General features: G+C 43.2%; 1 protein-coding gene across 2 annotated transcripts in view; it reads left to right on the top strand.

Moving 5' to 3' along the window:
* Positions 1-15,795: 15,795 nt before the first annotated feature.
* Positions 15,796-23,168, top strand: part of naaladl2 (N-acetylated alpha-linked acidic dipeptidase like 2) — a 288,194-nt gene continuing 280,821 nt past the window's right edge. For both annotated transcript variants that reach the window (XM_029707333.1, XM_029707334.1), the window contains exon 1: positions 15,796-15,999. In XM_029707333.1, the coding sequence (XP_029563193.1) occupies positions 15,957-15,999 (43 nt within the window). In that variant the 5' untranslated portion in view covers positions 15,796-15,956. The remainder of the gene's footprint in view (positions 16,000-23,168) is intronic.

Below are 23,168 nucleotides of genomic sequence, written 5' to 3' on the forward strand. Positions count from 1 at the left end.
AGGTGAACTCCAATCAAGTTGTAGAAACATCTCAAGGATGATCAATGGAAACAGGATGCACCTGAGCTCAATTATGAGTTTCATAGCGAAGGGTCTGAATACTTATGTAAATAAGGGTAATTTCTCTTTTTTAAATTGGCCAAAAATTCTATAAACCTGTTTTCACTTTGTCATTATGGGGTATTGTATGTAGATTGATAAGGATTTTTTTTATTTATTTAAGGCTGTAACGTAACAAAATGTGGAAAAAGGGAAGGGGTCTGAATAATTTCCGAATGCACTGTATATCAGAGATCCAATGGCATGATTTAAATCATAATGATTTAAAGACAATTCTCAGTTTCATCCTTGGCTTTTCATGTGAAGAAGAAGGTGTTGAAGGAGCATGGCTGAGGAAAATTGCTGTCAGTTGCATCGAATACATGATAGCGTTTCACTTTAAATCCCTCAATTCCCTCAGAGACTCATTATAAAGCCAAGTCTCAGGGAAGTAATTAATTCTGCAGTTGTTTTATATTGGTTTGATTCTGCAGAGAATGTCAGGTGGCCTCTTGTTTGTGAAATAGAGATTTATGAGCTGAAGACTGAGAGAAAGGGGACTAAGAGGTGACAGGACAGGCTGCATTTTGCCTTGTTGCCAGAGTCAAAGCTGAACTACAAAGAGAGTCGATAGCACTTGATATTTATGCTTTTCTTTTTGCTGCCTTAGTTCCTCCCTTATCAAACTTGTATTTTATGTGTGTGTGTGTGTGTGTGTGTATGTGTGTGTTTGTGTGCGTGTGTGCTTTTTTCTAGTGCTTCACATTCATGTTTAAATTGTCGGATCTCTAAAGAGCCACAGTAGAGATCAAAGGTTCCCTTTGTAAAATAAATGCCAAAATGGATATCAACAGTGAATGTATCTGGATGCCAAAACATGACCATGACCTTTGTTCTCATAGGGCCCAGAAGACTTTCTCATTTCTCTTCGACAATTCCTGTTCTGCTTTAAATTTCTCCTGAAAAATCTCTCTTCATTTTAAATGTGCATCTAAGACAGGGCCCCTGATACTAGGAAAAGTAGGTCCACTGCCTCAAATAGAAACATGCTATACCCAGGGGTCCTGAGTGAACGGCCAGGAGAGGGACGGTGGGAGAGAGGGCCACCATCTGATGAAAAATAATATTTGTCATTTGCTGCTGCAAATAGTACACCGAGGATGCAGGGGACTGTTTGAATTAATTGCTTTTCAAGATATTGAAATGCCACATGCTTTCATTGTATTCAAGACAATTTGATTCCCAGACTGGATCTAAAAGGGTCTTAGGTGGTAAGCGTGGAAGGGGGCATGGGAGTGGGTGTAGCAATGAGTGTGGTCAGCCCATCTGCACTGCTCAATTATGATTAAATATTAGGTCCCCATCTTGGCATTGTATCTTTTTTTGTATTTTTAAGCCAATTTCCGGCAATTCTACAAAGTTTTCCATGGAGCTGAGAGACATTTTTCTATTTTAAAGCACATTTCCTGCAATTCTACATATTTTTACATAGCTAATGCTGTGTTATTTTTCTCAAAAATAATAACAAAATGAAAACTGCTGAATTCATTTGTCTAGCTTTTATTTTGGTTGTTGTTAGTTCTCAAAGACTATATTATTAAAATACATATAACCTACCAGTCAAAGTTTGGACACACCTGCTCATTCAAGGGTTTTTCTTTATTTTTACTATTTTCTACATTGTAGAAAAACAGTGAAGACATCAAAACTATGAAATAACACACATGGAATCATATAGTAACCCAAAAAGCGTTAAACAAATCAAAATATATTTAATATTTTAGATTCTTCAAAGAAGCCAACTTTTGCCTTGATGACAGCTTTGCACACTCTTGGCATTCTCTCAACCAGCTTCACATGGAATGCTTTTCCAACAGACTTGAAGGAGTTCCCACATATGCTGAGCACTTGTTGGCTGCTTTTCCTTCACTCAAACTAGATGGGATGGTGTATTGCTGCAGAATGCTGTGGTAGCGATGCTGGTTAAGTGTGCCTTAAATTCTAAATAAATCACCGACAGTGTCACCAGCAAAGCACCTCCACACCATCACACCTCCATACTTCACGGTGGGAACCACACATGCAGAGATCATCCATTCAACTACTCTGCATCTCACAAAGACACGGAGGTTGGAACCAAAAATCTCACATTTGGACTCATCAGACCAAAGGACAGATTTCCACCGGGCTAATGTCCAATGTTTGTGTTTCTTGGCCCAAGCAAGTCTCTTCTTATTGGTGTTTTGGTTACTACATGATTCCCTATCTGTTATTTCATAGTTTTGATGTCTTCACTATTATTCTACAATGTATAAAATAGTGAAAATAAAGAAAAACCCTTTGGACAGACCGAAAATGAGTCGGTCTGTCCAAACTTTTGACTCATTCTGTAAGTCTATTATCTTTTCTACATACTTTTATCTGATTTTAGTCATTTAAGTTTACACTGAAAGCTTTTTTCCATCCCGAAAATTATCATATATATTTTTTACACTGTTTGAATTTAGGCTACCCGAAAGGATTACAATGACAGAAAAATCCCTATGTATGACAGCACAAGACATGATCTGAGGCACACCGAGTCTTGACTCTTGCCCTGGTTTTGCATCTCTCTAGCAAGGGTTACACAGGAAACCACGCCAGAGGCAACCATTTCAGCTCACCAGCGATGACATTCAGACAAGCCCCCAGCTGCCCTCACCTGTCTGACCAGGCCCTCCATTATTAATGCAGTGGCTGCTGCTTTCAACACACTCAAACCTGCTGCTGTGAGGCTGCTCAGCGGGCGCCAGACAGCCACTGTTCTGTATGACAGAACCCATGGAAACCTGGCTCTCTGACTGGGCCATATACTGTTTCTGCAGGGGGAACCAGCCGTGGCATAATTCAAATCAAATCAAAGTTTATTGGTCGCTTACACAGATTTGTAGATGTTATCGCAGGTGCAGTGAAATGCTTGTGTTTCTAGCTCCAACAGTGCAGTAATAATGCTTAGCAATACAAATCAATATTCACATAATCCAAAATAAAAATTAAGAAATATCAGAATGAGCAATGTCAGAGTCCGGAAAATGAATATATACACAGAGTATACAAAACATTAAGAACACCTGATCTTTCCATGAGATAGACTGACTAGGTGAATGCAGGTGAAAGCTATGATTTCTTATTGATGTCATTTGTTAAAACCACTTCAATCAATGTAGATGAAGAGGAGGAGACAGATTAAAGAAGGATTTTTTAAGCCTTGAGACAATTGGGACATGGATTGTGCATGTGTGCCATTTAGAGGCTGAATGTGCAGGAACAGGATTAAATGCCATTGAACGGGATATGGTAGTAGGTGCAATGCGCACCAGTTTGTGTCAAGAATTGCAACGCTGCTGAGCTTTTTACGTTCAACAGTACCCCGTGTGTATCAAGAATGGCCCACCACCTAAAGGACATCCCTGTGGAACGCTTACGACACCTTGTAGAGTCCATGCCCTGACGAATTGTGGCTGTTCTGTAGGCGGGGGGGGGGGGGGGGGGAGGGTTATACCAATTGTTCGGTATACTCAGTCACAGGAAGATGGCTCATAATAATGGCTGGAACAGTGAAAATGGAATAGTATCAAACACATGGAAACCATTCCCCTGATTCTGCTGCATTCATTACCACGAGTCCGTGCTCCCCAATTAAGGTGCCACCAACCTCCTGTGTACTCAGTGTATATAATGGATATGAATAGAAAAGGTGTGTAGAGCAGTAGTTATCCTTGTTAGCACTTATCTTGAGACACATATTTTAGCCTCTGTGCAAATATGAAAAGGGATATGAGCGTGTTATCTCTATATTGTGAAACACTGAGGCGTTCATGTAGGCCATCAGAACTTGAGATATAATCAGCCTAATTGGAGAGCACCACAGGGTGATACAGTTACAGTACACTACATGCTGCCAGCAGTGTGTCAGTCAACTTGCTAGCTATAGGTATGATGCTTGTGACAGGACTCAGACTCAAATACCATCAACTGATACAGCATAGAGTCATTCTATTCTGTAGCTAGTTTCAGTCTGTGGCCTCACATTCACACGACTTAGCAGGATGATCTGCAGCTCTCTCTCCCTCTCCCCGCCCCCCTGCCCACCCAGACTGAAAAGATTTCTGGAAGGCACTGACCCACTCCAACATGAAGTCACCCGGCTTAGTCTGCTATCTGAGGTAATTATTGGGACAAAAATACTTGGAATAGTCTACTGCAGTGGGGAAGTTCATGAGAGCACAGGAGAACGTATGCTTTTCCAGTGCAACTTTTAACAAGTGTTGAAACTCCAGTCTGGAACTTTCATCTCCTGCTCCAACCAGCCGTCTCTTGTCAAAGCAGGATGCTTCTTTACAATGCAAATGAGTACAGAATAAGCGGCCACACACTATAAATTAGTCAATTACTTGTTGTAGTGCTGACACTATAATAAGTGTATCGAATACCAGGTCTGCAGTTCATTGGCAAACCTAATCAGCATACTTTTATCTCTTGTGTTGCTTTTTCACCACTTAGCCAATGTCACGGTTGTCGTTGGGAAAGGAGGACCAAAATGCAGCAGGATTGTGGTTGCTCATCTTGAACTTTTATTAACTCAAAATGAATACCAAAATAACAAAAACGAACTCACGATCAACGAAACAGTCTTCTCAGGCTCACACACGCTAGACAAGAAACAATCTCCCACAAAATACAAACCCAAACACACCCTAATATATAGGACTCTCAATCAAAGGCAAAGAGACAACACCTGCCTTCAATTGAGAGTCCCAACCCCAATTAACTAACATAGAAACAGATTCACTAGACAAAACATAGAAATACATGAATGTGACACAGTGCCCAAAAAACCCCGGAATACATAAATCAAATGCCCTACTACCTAAAACACCACCCCGAACCACATAAAACAAATACCCTCTGCCATGTCCTGACCAAACTACAATAACAATTAACCCTTATACTGGTCAGGACGTGACACCTAACATTTAGTTGATTTAGACTAAAGGCTGTGTTTTGTAAAGCACGCTGGACTTACAAAGATCTCTTTGAATTTGTTACCCCCTGCCCACTGTTTAGAAATATCCTATGTTTTCATTACCTTTGCACTTCCTATCAATTTCAAACAACAAAACATCACACTGTTATCAATGAGCTGGCCTGAATAAATGTCACTGTTTGTCAAAGGTGTGTACGGGAGGCGAAGTCAGGTGCAGGAGAGCAGAATGTAGTGAACAGGCGCACTCTAATTCCGTTCCAAAAATGACAGCACATAAAAACAATAACATGCCAAAAACACAGAACATAACAAATGTAAAGCGCCTGACAATAATCCACATAACAAACAAACAATTACACACAAAGACAATGGAGGGGAACAGAGGACTAAATACATGCAGTAATTATGGAATGAAAACCAGGTGTGTAATGGAAAAAGACAAAACCAATGGAATATGAGAAATGGAGCGGCGACAGCTAGAAAGCCGGTGACGTCGATCGCCGAACACCTCAGATTCCTGGAGCGGACCAGCCACCACCGGCCTGAGGAGAGACACATGGAACGAGTGGTTAATGCAGTAATCAGAGGGAAGCTGTAATCTGTATCATACCTCGTTCACCCTCCGGCAGGGCAGACGGAGGGGCAGGGTTCAGGTCGAGAGCCAGACCCGGTCCCCCGGTGCGAACACCGGGGTCTCACTGCGGTGACGGTCCGCGCTGTTCTTCTGGCGGAGTGCGGCTCGCTGGAGGTGAACATAGGCGGCCTTCCATGTCTCCGCTGCGCGCCTGAATCAGTCGTCAACCGCAGGAGCCTCGGTCTGACCCTGATGCCATGGCACCAGAACCGGCACTGAAAGGGGGAAAGGTTAGTGGAGGAGTGGCGAAGCGAGTTCTGTGCCATCTTCGGCCCAGGGCACGAACGCCGCCCACTCCACCGGCCGGTCCTGGCAATAGGAACGCAGAAACCTGCCCACATCCTGGTTAACTCTCTCTACCTGCCCATTACTCTCGGGGTGAAAACCTGAGGTAAGGCTGATCGAGACCCCCAGATGTTCCATGAACGCCTTCCAGACTCTCGATGTGAATTGGAAACCCCGATCAGACACTATGTCCTCAGGCACCCCGTAGAGCCGAAAGACGTGAGTAAACAGGGCTTCCGCAGTCTGTAGGGCCGTAGGAAGAGCGGGCAGAGGGAGGAGATGACAGGACTTAGAGAAACGATCCACAACGACCAAGATAGTAGTCTAGGAACCTGGTCTGTAGGATAGGGTAAACACAAAACGAGTAAAGAACATGGCCCACCTTGCCTGACGAGGATTCAGTCTCCTCGCTGCCTGGATGTACTCCAGGTTGCGGTGGTCAGTCCAGATGGGGTGTTTAGCCCCCTCAAGCCAATGTCTCCGCGCCTTCAACGCTTTAACCACAGCCAACAGCTCCCGGTCCCCCACATATTAGTTACGCTCCGCTGGGCTGAGCTCCTTCGAAAAGAAAGCACAGGGGCGGAGTTTTGGTGTCGTACCCGAGCGCTCTGAGAGCACGGCTCCTATACCAGCCTCGGACGCGTCCACCTCCACTATGAACGCCAAAGAGGGATCTGGATGGGCCAGCACGGGAGCCGAAGTAAACCGAGCTCTTAGCTGCCCGAAAGCCCTGTCCGCCTCAGCCGACCACTGCAACCGTACGGGACCCCCCTTCAGCAGTGAGGTAATGGGAGCAGCCACCTGGCCAAAACCCCAGATAAATCTCCAGTAGTAATTGGCAAACCTTAAAAATTGCTGCACCTCCTTTACCGTGGTCAGCCAATTACGCACGGCTGCAATGCAGTCACTCTCCATCTCCACCCCTGATGTGGAAATGCGATACCCTAGGAAGGAGACGACCTGCTGAAAGAACAGGCATTTCTCGGCCTTGAAGTACAGGTCATGCTCCAACAGTCGTCCAAGTACCTTGCGTACCAAGGACACATGCTCGGCGCGTGTAGCGGAGTATATCAGAATGTCATCAATATACACCACTACACCCTGCCCGTGCAGGTCCCTGAAAATCTCGTCTACAAAGGATTGGAAAACTGATGGAGCATTCATCAACCCATAAGGCATGACTAAGTACTCATAATGCCCTGAGGTGGTACTAAACGCTGTCTTCCACTCGTCCCCCTCCTGGATACACACCAGGTTATACGCACTCCTGAGATCCAGTTTTGTGAAGAAGCGCGCCCCATGCATTGCTTCAATCGCCGTGGCGATAAGAGGTAGCGGGTAACTGTACCTCACTGTGATTTGATTTAGACCTCTATAGTCAATGCACGGGTGTAGACCTCCATCCTTCTTCTTCACAAAAAAGAAACCCGAGGATGCGGGTGAAGTGGATGACCGAATGTACCCCTGATGCAGGGATTCAGAGACATATGTCACCATAGCCACCGTCTCAGCTTGCGACAGGGGATAGATGTGACTCCTGTGAAGCGCAGCATCTACCAAGGGAGTTTTATCACACAATCCCCCCGTCGATGAGGTGGTTATTGAGTCGCCTTCTTTTTACAGAAGGCGAGAGCCAAATCGACATATTCTGGGGGGATGCGCATGGTGGAGACCTGGTCTGGACTTTCCACCATGGTAGCACCAACGGAAACCCCTACACACCTCCCCGAGCACTCTCGCGACCACCCCGTGAGAGCTCTCTGTTGCCAGGAGATAGTGAGGTTATGCTGAGCTAACCAGGGAAGGCCTAGAACCACGGGAAACACAGGAGAGTCAATGAGGAAGAGACTGATTCTCTCCTCGTGACCCCCCTGCGTCACCATGCCCAAGGAGCGATGGCTTCCCTGATTAGCCCGGACCCTAAAGGTCGACTATGCAGAGCGTGAACCGGGAAAGGTCTAACTACAGGAATAATGGGGATCCCTAAACTAAGGGCTAACGCTCTGTTGATACAATTCCCAGCTGCACCTGAATCGACGAGCGCCTTATGCTGGGAATGCAGGGAAAAATCAAGGAAACAAACAGGTACAATCAGGTGGTCAACAGAGGACTCTGGATGAGTAAGGTGCAGACTCACCTGGGGTGATGCCAGAGTGTCCTGTCTGTTGCCTCTACTCCCAGAGGAACCGACATGGCACCGACCAGCAGTGTGCCCTCTGTGGCCACAGATGCTCCTCCTCCAGTCTCCCTAAGCGCAGCCCCTCCCCCCTCCCAACAAATCCACCAGTTGGTCGAAGGAGATGGTGGCATCCCTGCAGGCCAGCTCACGTCGGACGTCCTCGCGTAGGCTGCACCAATAGTGGTCGATGAGAGGCCTTTCGTTCCAGCCTGCTCCGGAGGCCAAGGTCCAGAATTCCAAGGCGAATTCATGGCACTCCTCGTCCCCTGCCTCAAATGAAAGAGCCGTTCCCCCGCCGCTCTACCTTCGGGTGGATGGTCAAAGACGACCCGGAAGCGACGGGTGAACCCCCCCGAAGTGGTCCAACCCCGCGTCTTCTTCTCCCACACAGCGTTTGCCCACTCCAGAGCTCTCCCCGAGAGGCATGAGACGAGGGCAGACACTCTCTCCCTTTCCGAGGGAGCTGGGTGCACAGTGGCCAGGTAGAGGTCCAGTTGTAGCAGGAATCCCTGGCACTGTGCTGCCGTCCCATTATACTCACTGGGAAGGGAGAGACGCATCCCAGAGGGACTGGTTCCGGACGGGACGGGTCGAGGTAACCCCGGTTGCGCTGGTCGAGGCACTGGGGAGACTTTCTGTCTCTCCCAGCAGTCCATAGTCTGGACAACGCAATCCATCATGGTACCAAGATGATGTAACATAGCAGAATGTTCCTGGACGCGCTCCTCGACTCCTCTAACAGGGGTCCCTGCTCCTGCTGACTCCATGGTGTGGTGTGTAATTCTGTCAAAGGTGTGTACAGGAGGCAAAGTCAGGTGCAGGAGAGCAGAGTGTAGTGAACAGGCGCACTTTAACCTCTCTGGGGTATGTGGGACGCTAGCATACTATTCAACAGCCAGTGAAATAGTAGGGCGGCAAATTCAAAACAACAAAAATCTCATAATTCAAAACATACAACTATTATATCCCATTTTAACCTGTCTGGGCTAGGGGGCAGTATTTTCACGGCCGGATGAAAAACGTACCCAATTTAAACAGGTTACTACTCTGGCCCAGACACTAGAATATGCATATTATTAGTAGATTTGGATAGAAAACACTTTGAATGGTGTCTGTGAGTATAACAGAACTCATATGGCAGGCAAAAACCTGAGAAAAATCCAAGCAGGAAGTGAAAAGTCTGGGAATTGTAGTTCTTCTTTTGATTCTCTATTGAAGCTCCAGTGTCTGTGGGGTGACGTTGCACTTCCTAAGGCTTCCATTGGCTGTCTAAAGCCTTCAGAAAGTGGTTTGAGCATTTTCCTGTCACTGGGCAGAGTATAAGAGCTCAGTTACTGAGTGGTCTGCTTGGCAACAAAGTGATTGGATATGCTCGGTCCCACGAGCGCGCCCCTCCTGTTTTTCTTCTTGAATGAATATGCTATTGTTCGGTTGGAATATTATCGCAATTTTACGTTAAAAATACCATAAAGATTGATTTTAAACAGCGTTTGACGTGCTTCTAAGTACGGTAATGGAACATTTTGACTTTGTCACTCGTTCCGCCCTCGCGCGTTACCCTTTGGATAGTGCTCTGAACGCACAAACAAAACGGAGGTATTTGGACATAAATATGGATTATTTGGAACAAAAACAACATTTCTTGTGGAAGTAGCAGTCCTGGGAGTGCATTCTGACGAAGATCAGCAAAGGTAATACAATATTTCGAATACTAATTCTGAGTTTAGGTTGCCCCGAATTTGGCGGGTGTCTGAATAGCTTGCCGTGATGGCTGAGTTATGTACTCAGAATATTGAAAAATGTGCTTTCTCCGTAAAGTTATTTAAAACTCTGACACTGCGGTTGCATTAAGGAGTAGTCTATTTATAATTCTTAAAATAATTGTTATGTATTTTGTCCATGTTTCTGATGAGTATTTTTGTAAATTGATGTGCACATTCACCGGACGTTTTGGTGGGAATACATTTTCTGAATATCATGCGCCAATGTAAAATGCTGTTTTTGGATATAAATATGAACTTTATCGAACAAAACATACATGTATTGTGTAACATAATGTCCTAGGAGTGTCATCTGATGAAGATCGTCAAAGGTTAGTGCTTCATTTTGCTGTGTTTTGGGTTTTATTGACACATGTCCTTGCTTGGAAAATGGCTGTGTGATTATTTTTGTCTATGTACTCTCCTAACATAATCGAATGTTTTGCTTTCGCTGTAAAGCCTTTTTGAAATCAGACAATGTGGTTAGATTAACGAGAAGTGTATGTTTGAGAAAGTTGAATTACGACATTTTGTTGTTTTTGAATTTTCCGCCCTGATATTTCACTGGCTGTGTCCCGCTAGCGTCCCACCTAGCCCATAGAAGTTAAAGATACACTTCCCATTAATCCAACAACATTGTCCGATTTCAAAAAGGCTTTACGGCGAAAGCATAACATTAGATTATGTTAGGACAGCGCCGAGACAAGAAAAACCACACAGCCATTTTCCAAGCAAGGAGAGTCGTCACAAAAAAACAGAAATACAGCTAAAATGAATCACTAACCTTTGATGATCTTCATCAGATGGCACTCATTGGACTTCATGTTGCACAATACATGTAAGTTCATATTTATATCCAAAAACCCAATTTTACATAAACGTTGATAAAATATTCAACAGTTATTCAAAGAATTATAGATACACTTCTCCTTAATGCAACCACTGTGTCAGATTTCAAAAAAGCTTTACGGCGAAAGCAAATTTTGCAATAATCTGAGTACAGCGCTCAGATATCAAAACAAGCCATACAGATACCCGCCATTTTGGAGTCAACAGAAATGACAAGAAATGACAAGAATTTCATTATAAATATTCACTTACCTTTGATGATCTTCATCGGATTGCACTCCCATGAATCCCAGTTCCAGAATAAATGTTTGTTTTGTTAGATAAAGTCCATCATTTATGTCCAAATACCTCCTTTTTGTTCACGCGTTTAGTCCACTACTCCCAATGCAGGAAGTGCGCGCAAAATGTCACGACGAAAAGTTCTATTTACGTTCGTAGAAACATGTCAAACGATGTATAGCATCAATCTTTAGGATTTTTTTCATCATAAATCTTCAGTAATATTCCAACCGGACAATTCCAATGTCTTCAAAAAAGAAAAGGAACACAGCTAACTCTCATGTGAGTGCGCGCCACTGAGCTCATGTCATTTTGTCAGTCGTCTACTTCCAGGAGCTCTTCTCCACTCCCTATTCACAGTAGAAGCATGAAGCAATGTTCTAAAGACTGTTGACATCTAGTGGAAGCCTTAGGAAGTGCAAAATGAACCCTAAGTCACTGTATACTGTATAGGCAATCACTTGAAAAACTACAAACCTCAGATTTCCACACTTCCTGGTTGGATTTTTTCTCAGGTTTTTGCCTGCCATATGAGAGAGTGTTTTCTATCCAAATCGACTAATAATATGCATATCCTACCTTCTGAGCCTGAGTAGCAGGCAGTTTACTATGGGCACGCCTTTCATCTGGATGTCAAAATACTGCCCCCTACCCTAGAGAAGTTCATTCCATTCCAAAAATGACAGCACATAAAAACAATAATGTGGCAAAAACATGGACATAACAAAAGTAAAGCACCTGACAATAATCCACATAACAAACAAAACAATTACACACAAAGACAATGGAGGGGAACAGTGGACTAAATACATGCAGTAATTACGGAATGAAAACCAGGTGTGTAATGGAACAAGACAAAATCAATGGAATATGAGAAATGGAGCGGCGACAGCTAGAAAGCCGGTGACGTCGATCGCCGAACGCTGCCCGAACAAGGAGAGGAGCAGACTTTGGTGGAAGTCGTGACACTGTTGTTTATGAAACAATAACTTCTCCTTCCCTACCGAGCAGAGGTACCATCATACAGAACAACGGTTCAGATCAGTTAGAAATTCTCTCTAAGGTGCACATACACACTTTTCTGAGATCTTGTCAAGATCTACCACACACTGGACTGTTCAGTTAAATTCATTATAAGTTGGTAGTCACGGCATGTGCTATATCGTCCCCTGACTAATACCTGTGATCAGGAAACATTCTATAAATTAACTTCTTATCATTGATCTATCGTGTCTGCCTCTTTCAACTCAAGCTTCTCATTGCGTAACTATAGGGATATTCAATATTTTAAACAGTTCTATACATTACCTTCAATAGCAGGCGAAGCATATTAGTGCAAACTACTGAGTCAATTTGCATATTATCTATTTGTAAAGTGAAGCGTATACTTGTAATTAGGAATGGCTGTAGCTGAATGAGAGGATGAACTATATTGTCATGTGGTAGAGAGTTATAGAGCCTTATTGATGTCAACTTGGTGAGTTCTTTGATTATTTTATGTTTACTCGGCTCTTTTGCTTTCGACTAAATTGCCAATAAAGACTGTTGGAATACAGTTTAGGAGAATATCGAACAGAACAGAGAAACTTTGACAAAGAACAGCTGTTTAGAATGAACTGACAAAAGGAGAGGCTTTCTCGTTGTAACTTAAGCCTAGATGTCTGTCTCCCTCAGTATTGGCTAGCTCTGTTGTCTCTGCCATGCCACACAGGCCACTGCTGAAACAGCCAGCCTATTGTAGCTTTTATCCTACAAAAATGAAATAACACAAAACCTTCCATTTTCTCTTCTTGCTCATCTATTTTCTCATGTAAGCTCTTAATGGTGATTACCATGCTCGGGTGAGTTTGCTTGTGTGTCCTCTTTCACTGTAGTACAAGTGCTGTCAGTGAACTCAGTCTCAGGCTGTTAGCTACTATTGATTTTCCTCAAATGAATGCATATAATACAGTGCGGGCTTGTAGATAAAGAGGAAGGGGAGGGGCATTGTTATCAAGTGGATCTCAACATTAAGAAACAGCCAGTGTGCCAGTGCCAAGACCCTGTCACTTAGAAACCATTGGCAGTAACTAGAGACCACAGTAACATCCCCATTCACCTTCCCTCAAGACTCCCATCAGGGGATTTGAACAAAGGCCCCCCGACAACAGTCTTGGCTCCTTGGGCCCCCTCCTCCATACACCTAGTGACTGTTTATTATACCGTTGCCAAAGCAAAAACTATGATCAGCCCGCTGTACTCCCCTCTTCAATACTATATGACACATTATTTTAGCAGATGCCTCTTCCGTAACATGACATGAATAATAGAATATCAAATTAAATTGAATTGAGACAGTATACAGCTTATCCTTTCACACACAGATGTCATTGTCTAAAAACAATTGTTTAAAAATGTTTCTTATCAAAACATTGGATCTTAATTCAACGATGTTTACATTTATCAGTGCTTTTCAGTTTTGATATGTTAATGCTAAATTATGATTCTGAGCTGCAAATATGAGGTTGCCCTCACTGAGCTGTCAGATTATGCTGTTGGTTGCCTAGTAGAGACATATTCAGGCAGAATAAGAGTTTAGGATTTGTCACATTTAGCATTCAGAAATTCACTGGGGGCTTGTCAAAGTACAATAGCACATTCACCTATCTTTGCCCCATACTCTCAGCTCTCAGAAAAGTGAGAGAGGGGAAGAGGGGAGAGAATGAATGAAAGTATGGATTGGGGAAGAGAGAGGCAGACTGCATTCATGACGTGCTCATTAATGTACTGTAGGTTGTATGGACTATTCTCAAGGCTTGCTTGTTAAATCCATCCATGAATGGCCATTCCTCACATCAAATTAAATCCATGTTGCATTCAGATAACAGTCTAGTCTCCTATAGTACAGTTGAGTTGTAAAGGTGAAATTCCTCTCTCATTGTGTGTTGATTGTTGTCTAATCAACTATACCCATTACATACAAGAAAACGATATAACGATGCTATTATGGTCTTGCCTTCACTCAGCTAGTTGAAGGTTGTCCTTGGGGTTTAAAGCCTTTTTGTGGCTTTCGAATCCACTCAGAGAACCACATACATTACAGTGTTTAGAGATCCTGTTCAATCCCTGCTAGCCAGTCACTTCTTATCTGAGGCACCAGCACATGAAGGCATATATGTGTCCCATGGGGATTACATAAACTACAATAGCTACAGTTGTAGATATACCCACTTTAGATATATACCCATTACAATAGCTGAGAATATTGCATTTTTGTTGGAATTGTGGGATTATGTTCATTCAATTTTGTCAGACAGCAGTTGATGTCTATCTGGTAAAGCAGCACAGCATCCATTATGTCCATAGATGTCTGTGTTGTAGCTTACTTGTATTTCCTTTATCTTTTATTGAAGTCAGCAACATCTTGTTGGACCTAAATGTTTGCTCAGCAGGTTTAACATATAAAGCCTGTGTGTGGTAAATGGAAAGTCAACCAGTGTAATGGACCACAATTGGCATGCCCTAGACTCCTGGATTGATGAAGGGGATTTTAATAGCCGCCAATGATATATTGCCTTCAAACGCATGCCCTCACAGTGGCACCCATCTCTGGGAGTGTGCTCACATTGATCCACAGAGTTAGCCCAGAGTATGAAAACAAAATGTTACTTTGTCTCAGCTTTTTGTTAGCACCATTTTGGCTGTGCCACTATAGTCAATGCTCTTCACCCTGTGGGTATGGATCTGTTGATAATTAAATGCATGTTAAGTGACAATTATTGAGCCAAAGAGCTTTGATGATAATTATTATCACCATATGGAGTGGGCTTTGATCTCCCCTGCCAAGACTCTAGCACAACTGAAATGGTTTCTTTATGTGCTCTTTCTCAATGGATTCCTTCCTAATAGACCATATTGTAATATTTGCCCATTTTCTTTGTCATTCCACTTTTTAATATTGCCCATTGTTGGCATCCCCCCAAAATATCATTGTTCCTAATAGGGAAATGGTTTCAGTTTACATATCCTCATGAATTTCACAAGTTGATAATTGAATGTAAGATTAGAAATGGCAAGCTCTCCCATTGGTATCGCTGTTTAAACACATATCTAACACAGACATTCCTTTTTTACAAGAAAGTAGTGACTGAACTTTATCTGTGTGAATTTGAAATTGGGTTGCAATCAGATAAATCTTTGGTATTTTGTAAACCCTCAAGGTTCTATGGATTAATCAACCTGTCCTATGACAAATTACGATATAGACTTGTAGATTATGTTGTTTAGAAAGATACTTTGATCGCCAACAAATCATTTACTTTTGTTTGGATTAGTGTGGGACAATCCCATAGACTGGCACAAAGCTGTATTAGCGGTTTTATCCTTTCCATTGTGCTTGCGGGTGAATATCCCTCACATATAGGAGGTTGAAATGTACCCTGTGTCTCACATGGGGGAAAACATGTTGGTTGTATTACTAACTACTACAAACATTAAATCCTTTACTAAATTCCCTATCGCTTTGCTTCTATGAAGGAAAACTATTCTCAGAGTTTAAACATGAACATATGACGCACAATAGAATGTTTTCTTTATATATATATATATATATATATATATATATATATATATATATATATGTATGAAAGTGAAATCTGATACCTTCACAACACAATAGAGTAGCTTTGCTGCTTATGCCTGTATAACAGGTGGGTCCAGTGTACAGCAATGAGGAGGAAGTGATGTCAATCAACAGCAGAACAGGTTAGATTAGTACAGGTGAGCCAGGAAGCAACCTATGCTAATGTCTGTACATAAGAAAGCCTTTCTAGTGTTACAGCTTAGTCGGGAGGACGGCAGTTACATGGGAGCCTATTAGATAACCTATTTCCCTGTCCCTGGACTCACACAAACAGGGAATTAACAATGGGAGACACACATGGATATTCTAGCGACCCAGCCCTGCAAGGTAAATGATTATATTGCCACACTGTTTGTGCCACGATTCTGATCGATCCATTGAATGCAGCGCCTCATCTGTGTACCGCTTTCCCTGAATAGGAGAAGTTTGCTGGAGCAACAGCCGCTCCTCTATTTCCTGGGTCTGTTAGACCGCCAGCCGCATGCAATGCTCTATGTTTGTTACTGGTGGCTGGCTCTCTGAAGAGAGAGGAGATACTTTTTGTGTTTAATAACATTCATATGAGGAAGGTAGGAGGTTTGAAAAAGACGAGCGCTAGCGTTATTCTGTCTCTCCTCTTGCTGGCACTCTCTGCTGGAGGAGAGAAGCAACCCACAAGCTGGCTGTAGGATAAAAAAACAGGTGCTTCTGCTGGCTGGCTGGCTGGCTGCAACAAGGGATAAGGTTTGCTACTCCGTTATACATTTTAACTGACAAAAATTTCACAACCAACATCCAGTCATTTGAGACAATTAAATTATACAGTGGTTAAGCTAAATTTTACAGTCCATTATTTATTTACCTGGTATTTACTTGGAATTACATGGTAATTGTCAAAACAAGCAATATTACACACAATTTGGTACCAGCGAGTTACTATTGTATTACATTCTTTGTAAGTATGGGAAAGTACCCATTGGTACCAGATATTTTAAATGCAAATACCAGGCAAACATCAGGTGAAACAGGACCGTGAAATTAAGTATTAGCCATTTTAGTAACAGTAAGACCTGTCTGAATTTGACTTCACCTCTCTCTTGCTGTTCTTATTCATTACACTCTCTGTTCGTACATTTGCTTTGTGTTGCTAGCTGAGCTTCTCTTTCTTTCACTACATATACTCTTATATTGGAGATGTCCTGAGTGGTTCAGGAATCCACCTTTGACCCCAGTGGGCGAGTTTTATTTACAGAAAACCTTACATTCTGTATTCCTGTCAGTGGGCCAACTTGTATATGAAGGGCCAACTTGTATATGAAGGACACACTTGTCTATGAAGGACAAACTGTTTTCAAAGTGGGTTTTGAACTTTTTCCATTCTTTTTCTACTGTATTTTAATTATATGAACGCATAATAAAGCTTCCCTGGAATTGTGTGGATTTGTAGTCTATTTTAAGACTCTTTTTTGATATGGGCTCCTGTCCTGTTCTAATTTCGTCCTGCGGAGGTCCCTGTACAGTAAGCTGTTCTTCAGCCCAGCGTTGGCATTCCAACCAGGTAGCACATTCATTCAGCTGGCTTAATCTCCTAGGTGGACAGTCAGTGGTGAGGCTGAGGGGAGAAGAAAGGAGAGCACATTTCACTGGGTTTCTTTTTAGGACCCAGGTCACATTGTCTACACTTGTTAGATTGACAAAACACATTGTGCTGTTTTCTCGTCGCCCACTGGGGTCAAAGGTGGATACTTGATTAGTTTCTGAATGCAAATTCACTCTCCTCTATCATAACTAAACCTCTTATAATAATTCACATGAAGGCACGGAGCTGGGAGCTAAATGTCAGTTTAGGTTGTACGTGTGGTGTGTTTGCTTGTGAGATGCAGGTCGCGTTTTAGGGTCACATTACAATGAGAGTATAACGTTATTGTACTCCCCTGGCAGAATGTTCTACTTTGTAGTCTGGTTGTTGGCTATGGTATTGTGTTTGCATAATATCAATGAGATAGGGCTCAATAGAACATTTCAGACACTCTGCCATTCTGCATTAGAAAGAGCACTGGGTCAGAAGTTTAGTCTTACCTTTGGCATGAATTTTTCTCAACTTTCCAGAGAGATCATACATTATCTGGTGTTCACCTTTTCTTTTGAAATGTGATCAGATGTGTCTTTTCAGTAACAATGGAGCAGGGAGGCCAGCTACGCTACAGCCTGGTATCTTAGCTGGCTTGGGAAAGCTCTTTGTTATCTGCCCAGCAGAGAGAACGCTCTTTATTATCATCAGACATTGATAAGGACAGGCCTCATCGCGCGTCCGCTAGCTTACAAAGGCAAACTGATACCTCTGAGCTACGTGCCTCTTTGGTACCTGCATTTGGTCTTGTCATACAGTCCTGACAGAAAGTTTTAAAGTTAATTTCCTGCAATTCTACACATTTTGCTATGGGATAGAGAGAACATTTTGCAATTTTCTAACACATTCTTTACTGTTTTACAGCTAATTTCCATAAATTCTGCACATTTTGCCATGACTTATACAATGTTAGTATGATATCTGAGTGAGAGTGACTAACAAAATCAATGGGGGCCCCCTGCAGGTCAGGGCCCCTCGGCACGTGGCCTTTGTGCCAGGTTGGTAATTTGTCCAGGAATACTACAAGTTCAGTTTGCTTGGTAGACTAACTTACCAATCTAAAAATGTTTAGCTGACATGGGCTAATTGAGTGACTATCAGTGACTGATATAACAAGAGGAAAATTCCTGAGGCACATCCAAATTAGTTTTCTACTATTCTAACACTCAACAGTAAGTTGAGACCCAGACTGAGTTTTTGGGGGGGGTCCTCCTAGCGGCCAGGGCCTTAGGTGACCGCATACAGTGCATTCGGAAAGTATTCAGACCCCTTGACTTTTTCCACATTTTGTTACGTTACAGCCTTATTCTAAAATAGATGTAAAAACTATTTTCAGCAATCTACACACAATAGCCCATAAATAATGAAGTGAAAACAGGTTTTCGTACATTTTAGCAGAAGTACCTTATTTACATACATATTTATACCCTTATTGACTCAAAATTTAGCTCATGTCCATCTTGTTTCCATTTATCATCCTTGAGATGTTTCTACAACTTGATTGGAGTCTACCCGCGGTAAATTAAATTGATTGGACATGATTTGGAAAGGCACACACCTGTCTACAGTGCATGTCAGACCAATAACTAAGCCATGAGGTTGAAGGAACTGTCCGTAGAGCTCTGAGACAGGATTGTGTCAAGGCACAGATCTAGGGAAGGGTACCAAAACATTTCTGCAACACTGAAGGTCCCCAAGAACACAGTGGCCTCCATCATTCTTAAATGGAAGAAGTTTGGGACCACCAAGACTTCCTAGACCAGCCAAACTGAGCAATCAGGGAAGAAGGGCCTTGGTTAGGGAGGTGACCAAGAACCCGATGGTCACTCTGACAGAGCTCCAGAGTTCCTCTGTGGAGATGGCAGAACTTCCCGAAGGACAACCATCTCTGCAGCACTCCACCAATCAGGCCTTTATGGTAGAGTGGCCAGACAGAAGCCACTCCTCAGTAAAAGGCACATGTCAGCCCACTTGAAGTTTGCCAAAAGGCACCTAAAGACTCTCAGACCATGAGAAACAAGATTCTCTGGTCTGATGAAACCAAGATTGAACTCTTTGGCCTGAATGCCAAGTGTTACATCTGTAGGAAACCTGGCACTATCCCTACGGTGAAGCATGGTTGTGGCAGCATCATGCTGTGGGGATTATTTTCAGCGGCAGGGACTGGGAGACTAGTCAGGATCAAGGGAAAGATGAACGGAGCAAAGTACAGAGAGATTCTTGATGAAAACCTGCTCCAGAATGCTCAGGACCTCAGACTGGGGGCGAAGGTTCACCTTCCAACAGGACAATGACCCTAAGCACACAGCCAAGACAACGTAGGAGTGGTTTCGGGAACAAGTCTCTGAATGTCCTTGAGTGGCCCAGCCAGAGCCCGGACTTGAACCCGATCAAACATCTCTGGAGAGACCTGAAAATAGCTTTGCAGCGACACTCCCCATCCAACCTGAAAGAGCTTAAGAGGATCTGCTGAGAAGAATGGGAGAAACTCCCCAAATATAGGTGTGCCAAGCTTGTAGTGTCATAGAGGCTGTAATCACTGCCAAAGTTGCTTTCACAAAGTGCTGAGTAAACACACAGCCAAAGTAAACACACAGCCAAAGTGCTGAGTAAACACACAGCCAAGACAATGTAGGAGTGGTTTCGGGAACAAGTCTCTGAATGTCCTTGAGTGGCCCAGCCAGAGCCCGGACTTGAACCCGATCAAACATCTCTGGAGAGACCTGAAAATAGCTTTGCAGCGACACTCCCCATCCAACCTGAAAGAGCTTAAGGGGATCTGCTGAGAAGAATGGGAGAAACTCCCCAAATATAGGTGTGCCAAGCTTGTAGTGTCATAGAGGCTGTAATCACTGCCAAAGTTGCTTTCACAAAGTGCTGAGTAAACGGTCTGAATAGTTATGTAAACGTCATATTTCAGTTTAGAATTTTTTATAATGGCAGTGTATTTATTGATGAGGAAAAAATAGAATTGAATCAATTTTTGAATAAGGCTGTAACGTAACAAAATGTGGAAAAAGTAAGGTGGTCTGAATACTTTCCAAATGCACTGTATGATGCTTATGCCCAGGGTTGGCCTTGCCCACATGTATCCACTCTTTGAAGGAGGAAAAAAATTCAGAGGCTATAATTAATTTGTCAAGTTTTTGTAGTGGAGCCTGAACCAGAAATAGAAAAGTTGCTTGGAAACGTGGAATGGCACGCAAATGGATATTTGAACAGCGTGTGTATGTTAGGCCCTGTCCTTTCCTTCTCGGTCCATAAAATAAGTGCTAAGCCTCTTTTAGTCCATGTCTTCTTTATCCCCCTTTGCGGCGAGTATTTAAATATGTCAATTTAAACAGATACAGCTGTACAGGAGTTCCTAATGTGTTTAATCTCACAAGTCCTTCCAACGGGCCTAGTTACACAAATTTAGAGCATGTTCACATTGAAGCCTAATCTGACTCATCTGTACAAACTAATCCCTGGGAAGGCATGCAAACTGTTTTCATGCTCAATGAGAGTGGTCATCGGCTGACTATGGATGTGTGGATGTACTGTAGCTCCAACATCAAAACGAAGACACATTCTGATGTCATGTGTTCACTCAAACATGAGGGGAAAGACTGATCTGGCCCTTCTCAATTTGTCAGCTAATGAAAGGTCAGCTGAAGAGTATTTTATTGAGAAGTCAGTACATTTTCCCCTGCTTTCTCTCTACTCCACAGAGCGAATGGATTTAAGGGTAGCAATTTTCTCTCTCCAACAAAGAGGTGTTCATCTGCTTTAGGGCTGGAATCAATCTGTATCGCAGAAGTATCGTGGAGGATCGACATTAAAATGTAAAGGTAATTTCTGATTGAGCCGTGTTACAAACCAAATAACTAGCCTGCTAATATTGTGGCACTCACTAAGTCTAGGGGTCTTAGGCCTACCGTAAATTCCGGACAATAAGCCGCAACTTTTTTCCCAGCTTTGAACCTCACGGCTCAAACAATGACGCGGCTAATATATGGATTTTTCCCGCTTTCAATTTTTTTTTCTCGAAAAAAACACATTCTGTGACGTGCTCAGTTTTTTGGCGGCATGAAGCTTTCATTAGACCAATGAAATTGCCGAACGAGTTAAGGTCAAAAAACTATTTTGTTTACTGTTTAGATTAAATCGAGCGCTCTCAAACTTCCCATCATTCTGATTACAGTAGTCATTTTGTCACCCTCATCATGGCAAAGACACAGAGAAATGCATATGACGCAGCTTTCAAGTTGAAGGCGATTGATCTGGCTGTTGGAAAAGGAAATAGAACTGCTGCATGGGAGCTTGGTCTTAATAAGTCGATGATAAGATGTTGGAAACAGCAGCATGAGGAATTGAATCACGCTGCTGGGGTGCTAGTACAGGGCGAACTGGGCTATGCAGGGGCTTGATGGTTACCGTGCGTAGAGCGGGCGTAGGGTAGCCTGGTCCTAGGAGGCGTACCGGCGACCAGACGCGCTGCGCAGGCATCCTCCTACCAGGCTGGATGCCCACTCTAGCACGGCATCTGCGAGGGGCTGGAATAGCTTGCACCGGACTGTGCGAGCGTATGGGCGAGATCGTGCGCACTTCTTCAAACTTCGGCGCCCTCCACTCCATACGTTTCTCCATATAAGCATGGGTAGCTAGCTTAGGGCTCACTCTTGGCCCAGCCAAACTACCCGTGTGCCCCTCCCCAAAAAAATGATTGGGGGTGCCTCTCGTGCTTTATCGGCGCGTATATGGCTTCATACCTGCGCCGCTCTGCCTTGGCTGCTTCAATCTCCTCCGGTGGGAGACGGTAATCCCCAGCCTGATGCCATGGTCCAGCCCCGTCCAAAATTTCCTCCCATGTCCAATTCCCCTGATAGTCCATGTATTTGTTCCCTCGCTCCTTACCCCGCTGTCGTCGGATTGAGACCAAAACACAGCGGGTATATGTGTACTCATCTTCTTTTATTAAGGAAAGAAGGAAAAAAACAAAATAAACACGTACACCAAAAGAAACACAACGACGAATAAACAGTCCTGTAAGGCCATAAGCTATACATGGAACAATCTCCCACAGACTACAAAACAAAACACATACCTATATATAGGACTCTCAATCAGAGGCAACTAAAAACACCTGCCTCCAATTGAGAGTCCAACACCCAAACCTAGACATAGAAATACAAAGAACTAGAAAGAACATAGAAATACAAACATAGAACATAACTCAAAACCCCCCGGAATACATAAATCAAATACCCTACTAAACAAACCACCACCCCGAACCATACAAAACAAATACCCTTCTGCCACATCCTGACCAAAATCTAATACAATTACTCCCTCTGCTGGTCAGGACGTGACAGTTAAAGCCTATTTATTTTTGTTACAAGCCGTGTTTCGTTAAAGCCTATTTATTTTTGTTACAAGCCGTGTTTCGTTAAAGCCTGTGTAAAGTTCATTTGTTTCAATGTACCGGTAGGCACCTGCGGCTTATAGACATGTGCGGCTTATTTATGTTCAAAATAATAATTCAGTGGGTGCGGCTTATATTCAGGTGCGCTTAATAGTCCTGAAATTACGGTAGTTAACTAGTATGTAACCTGAATGAATGTGTGCATTTACAGTATGTAAGAAATCAGAGTTTGAGGACCGTGTTGGATGCAAATGTGCCCAGGGAGACAGCAACTTACCAAGTTCAGGGTCATCTCCGTCTTGACCTCTTGGTAGACCAGTCCAAGCAGATTATTAGGTGTTCAGATGGTGACGAAAATAAACATACAAAAAGGAAAAATACCAAAGGCATGCCCGGACTAAAGACTTAAAAACAAACAAAAGGCCTATTGGCCACCAAACAAACTCAGCAGCCTCATGGCTTGCCAGTTGTGACACTGCCTGG

This window comes from Salmo trutta, chromosome 22, assembly GCF_901001165.1.
Source record: "Salmo trutta chromosome 22, fSalTru1.1, whole genome shotgun sequence".
NCBI classification, from domain to species: Eukaryota; Metazoa; Chordata; class Actinopteri; order Salmoniformes; family Salmonidae; genus Salmo; species Salmo trutta.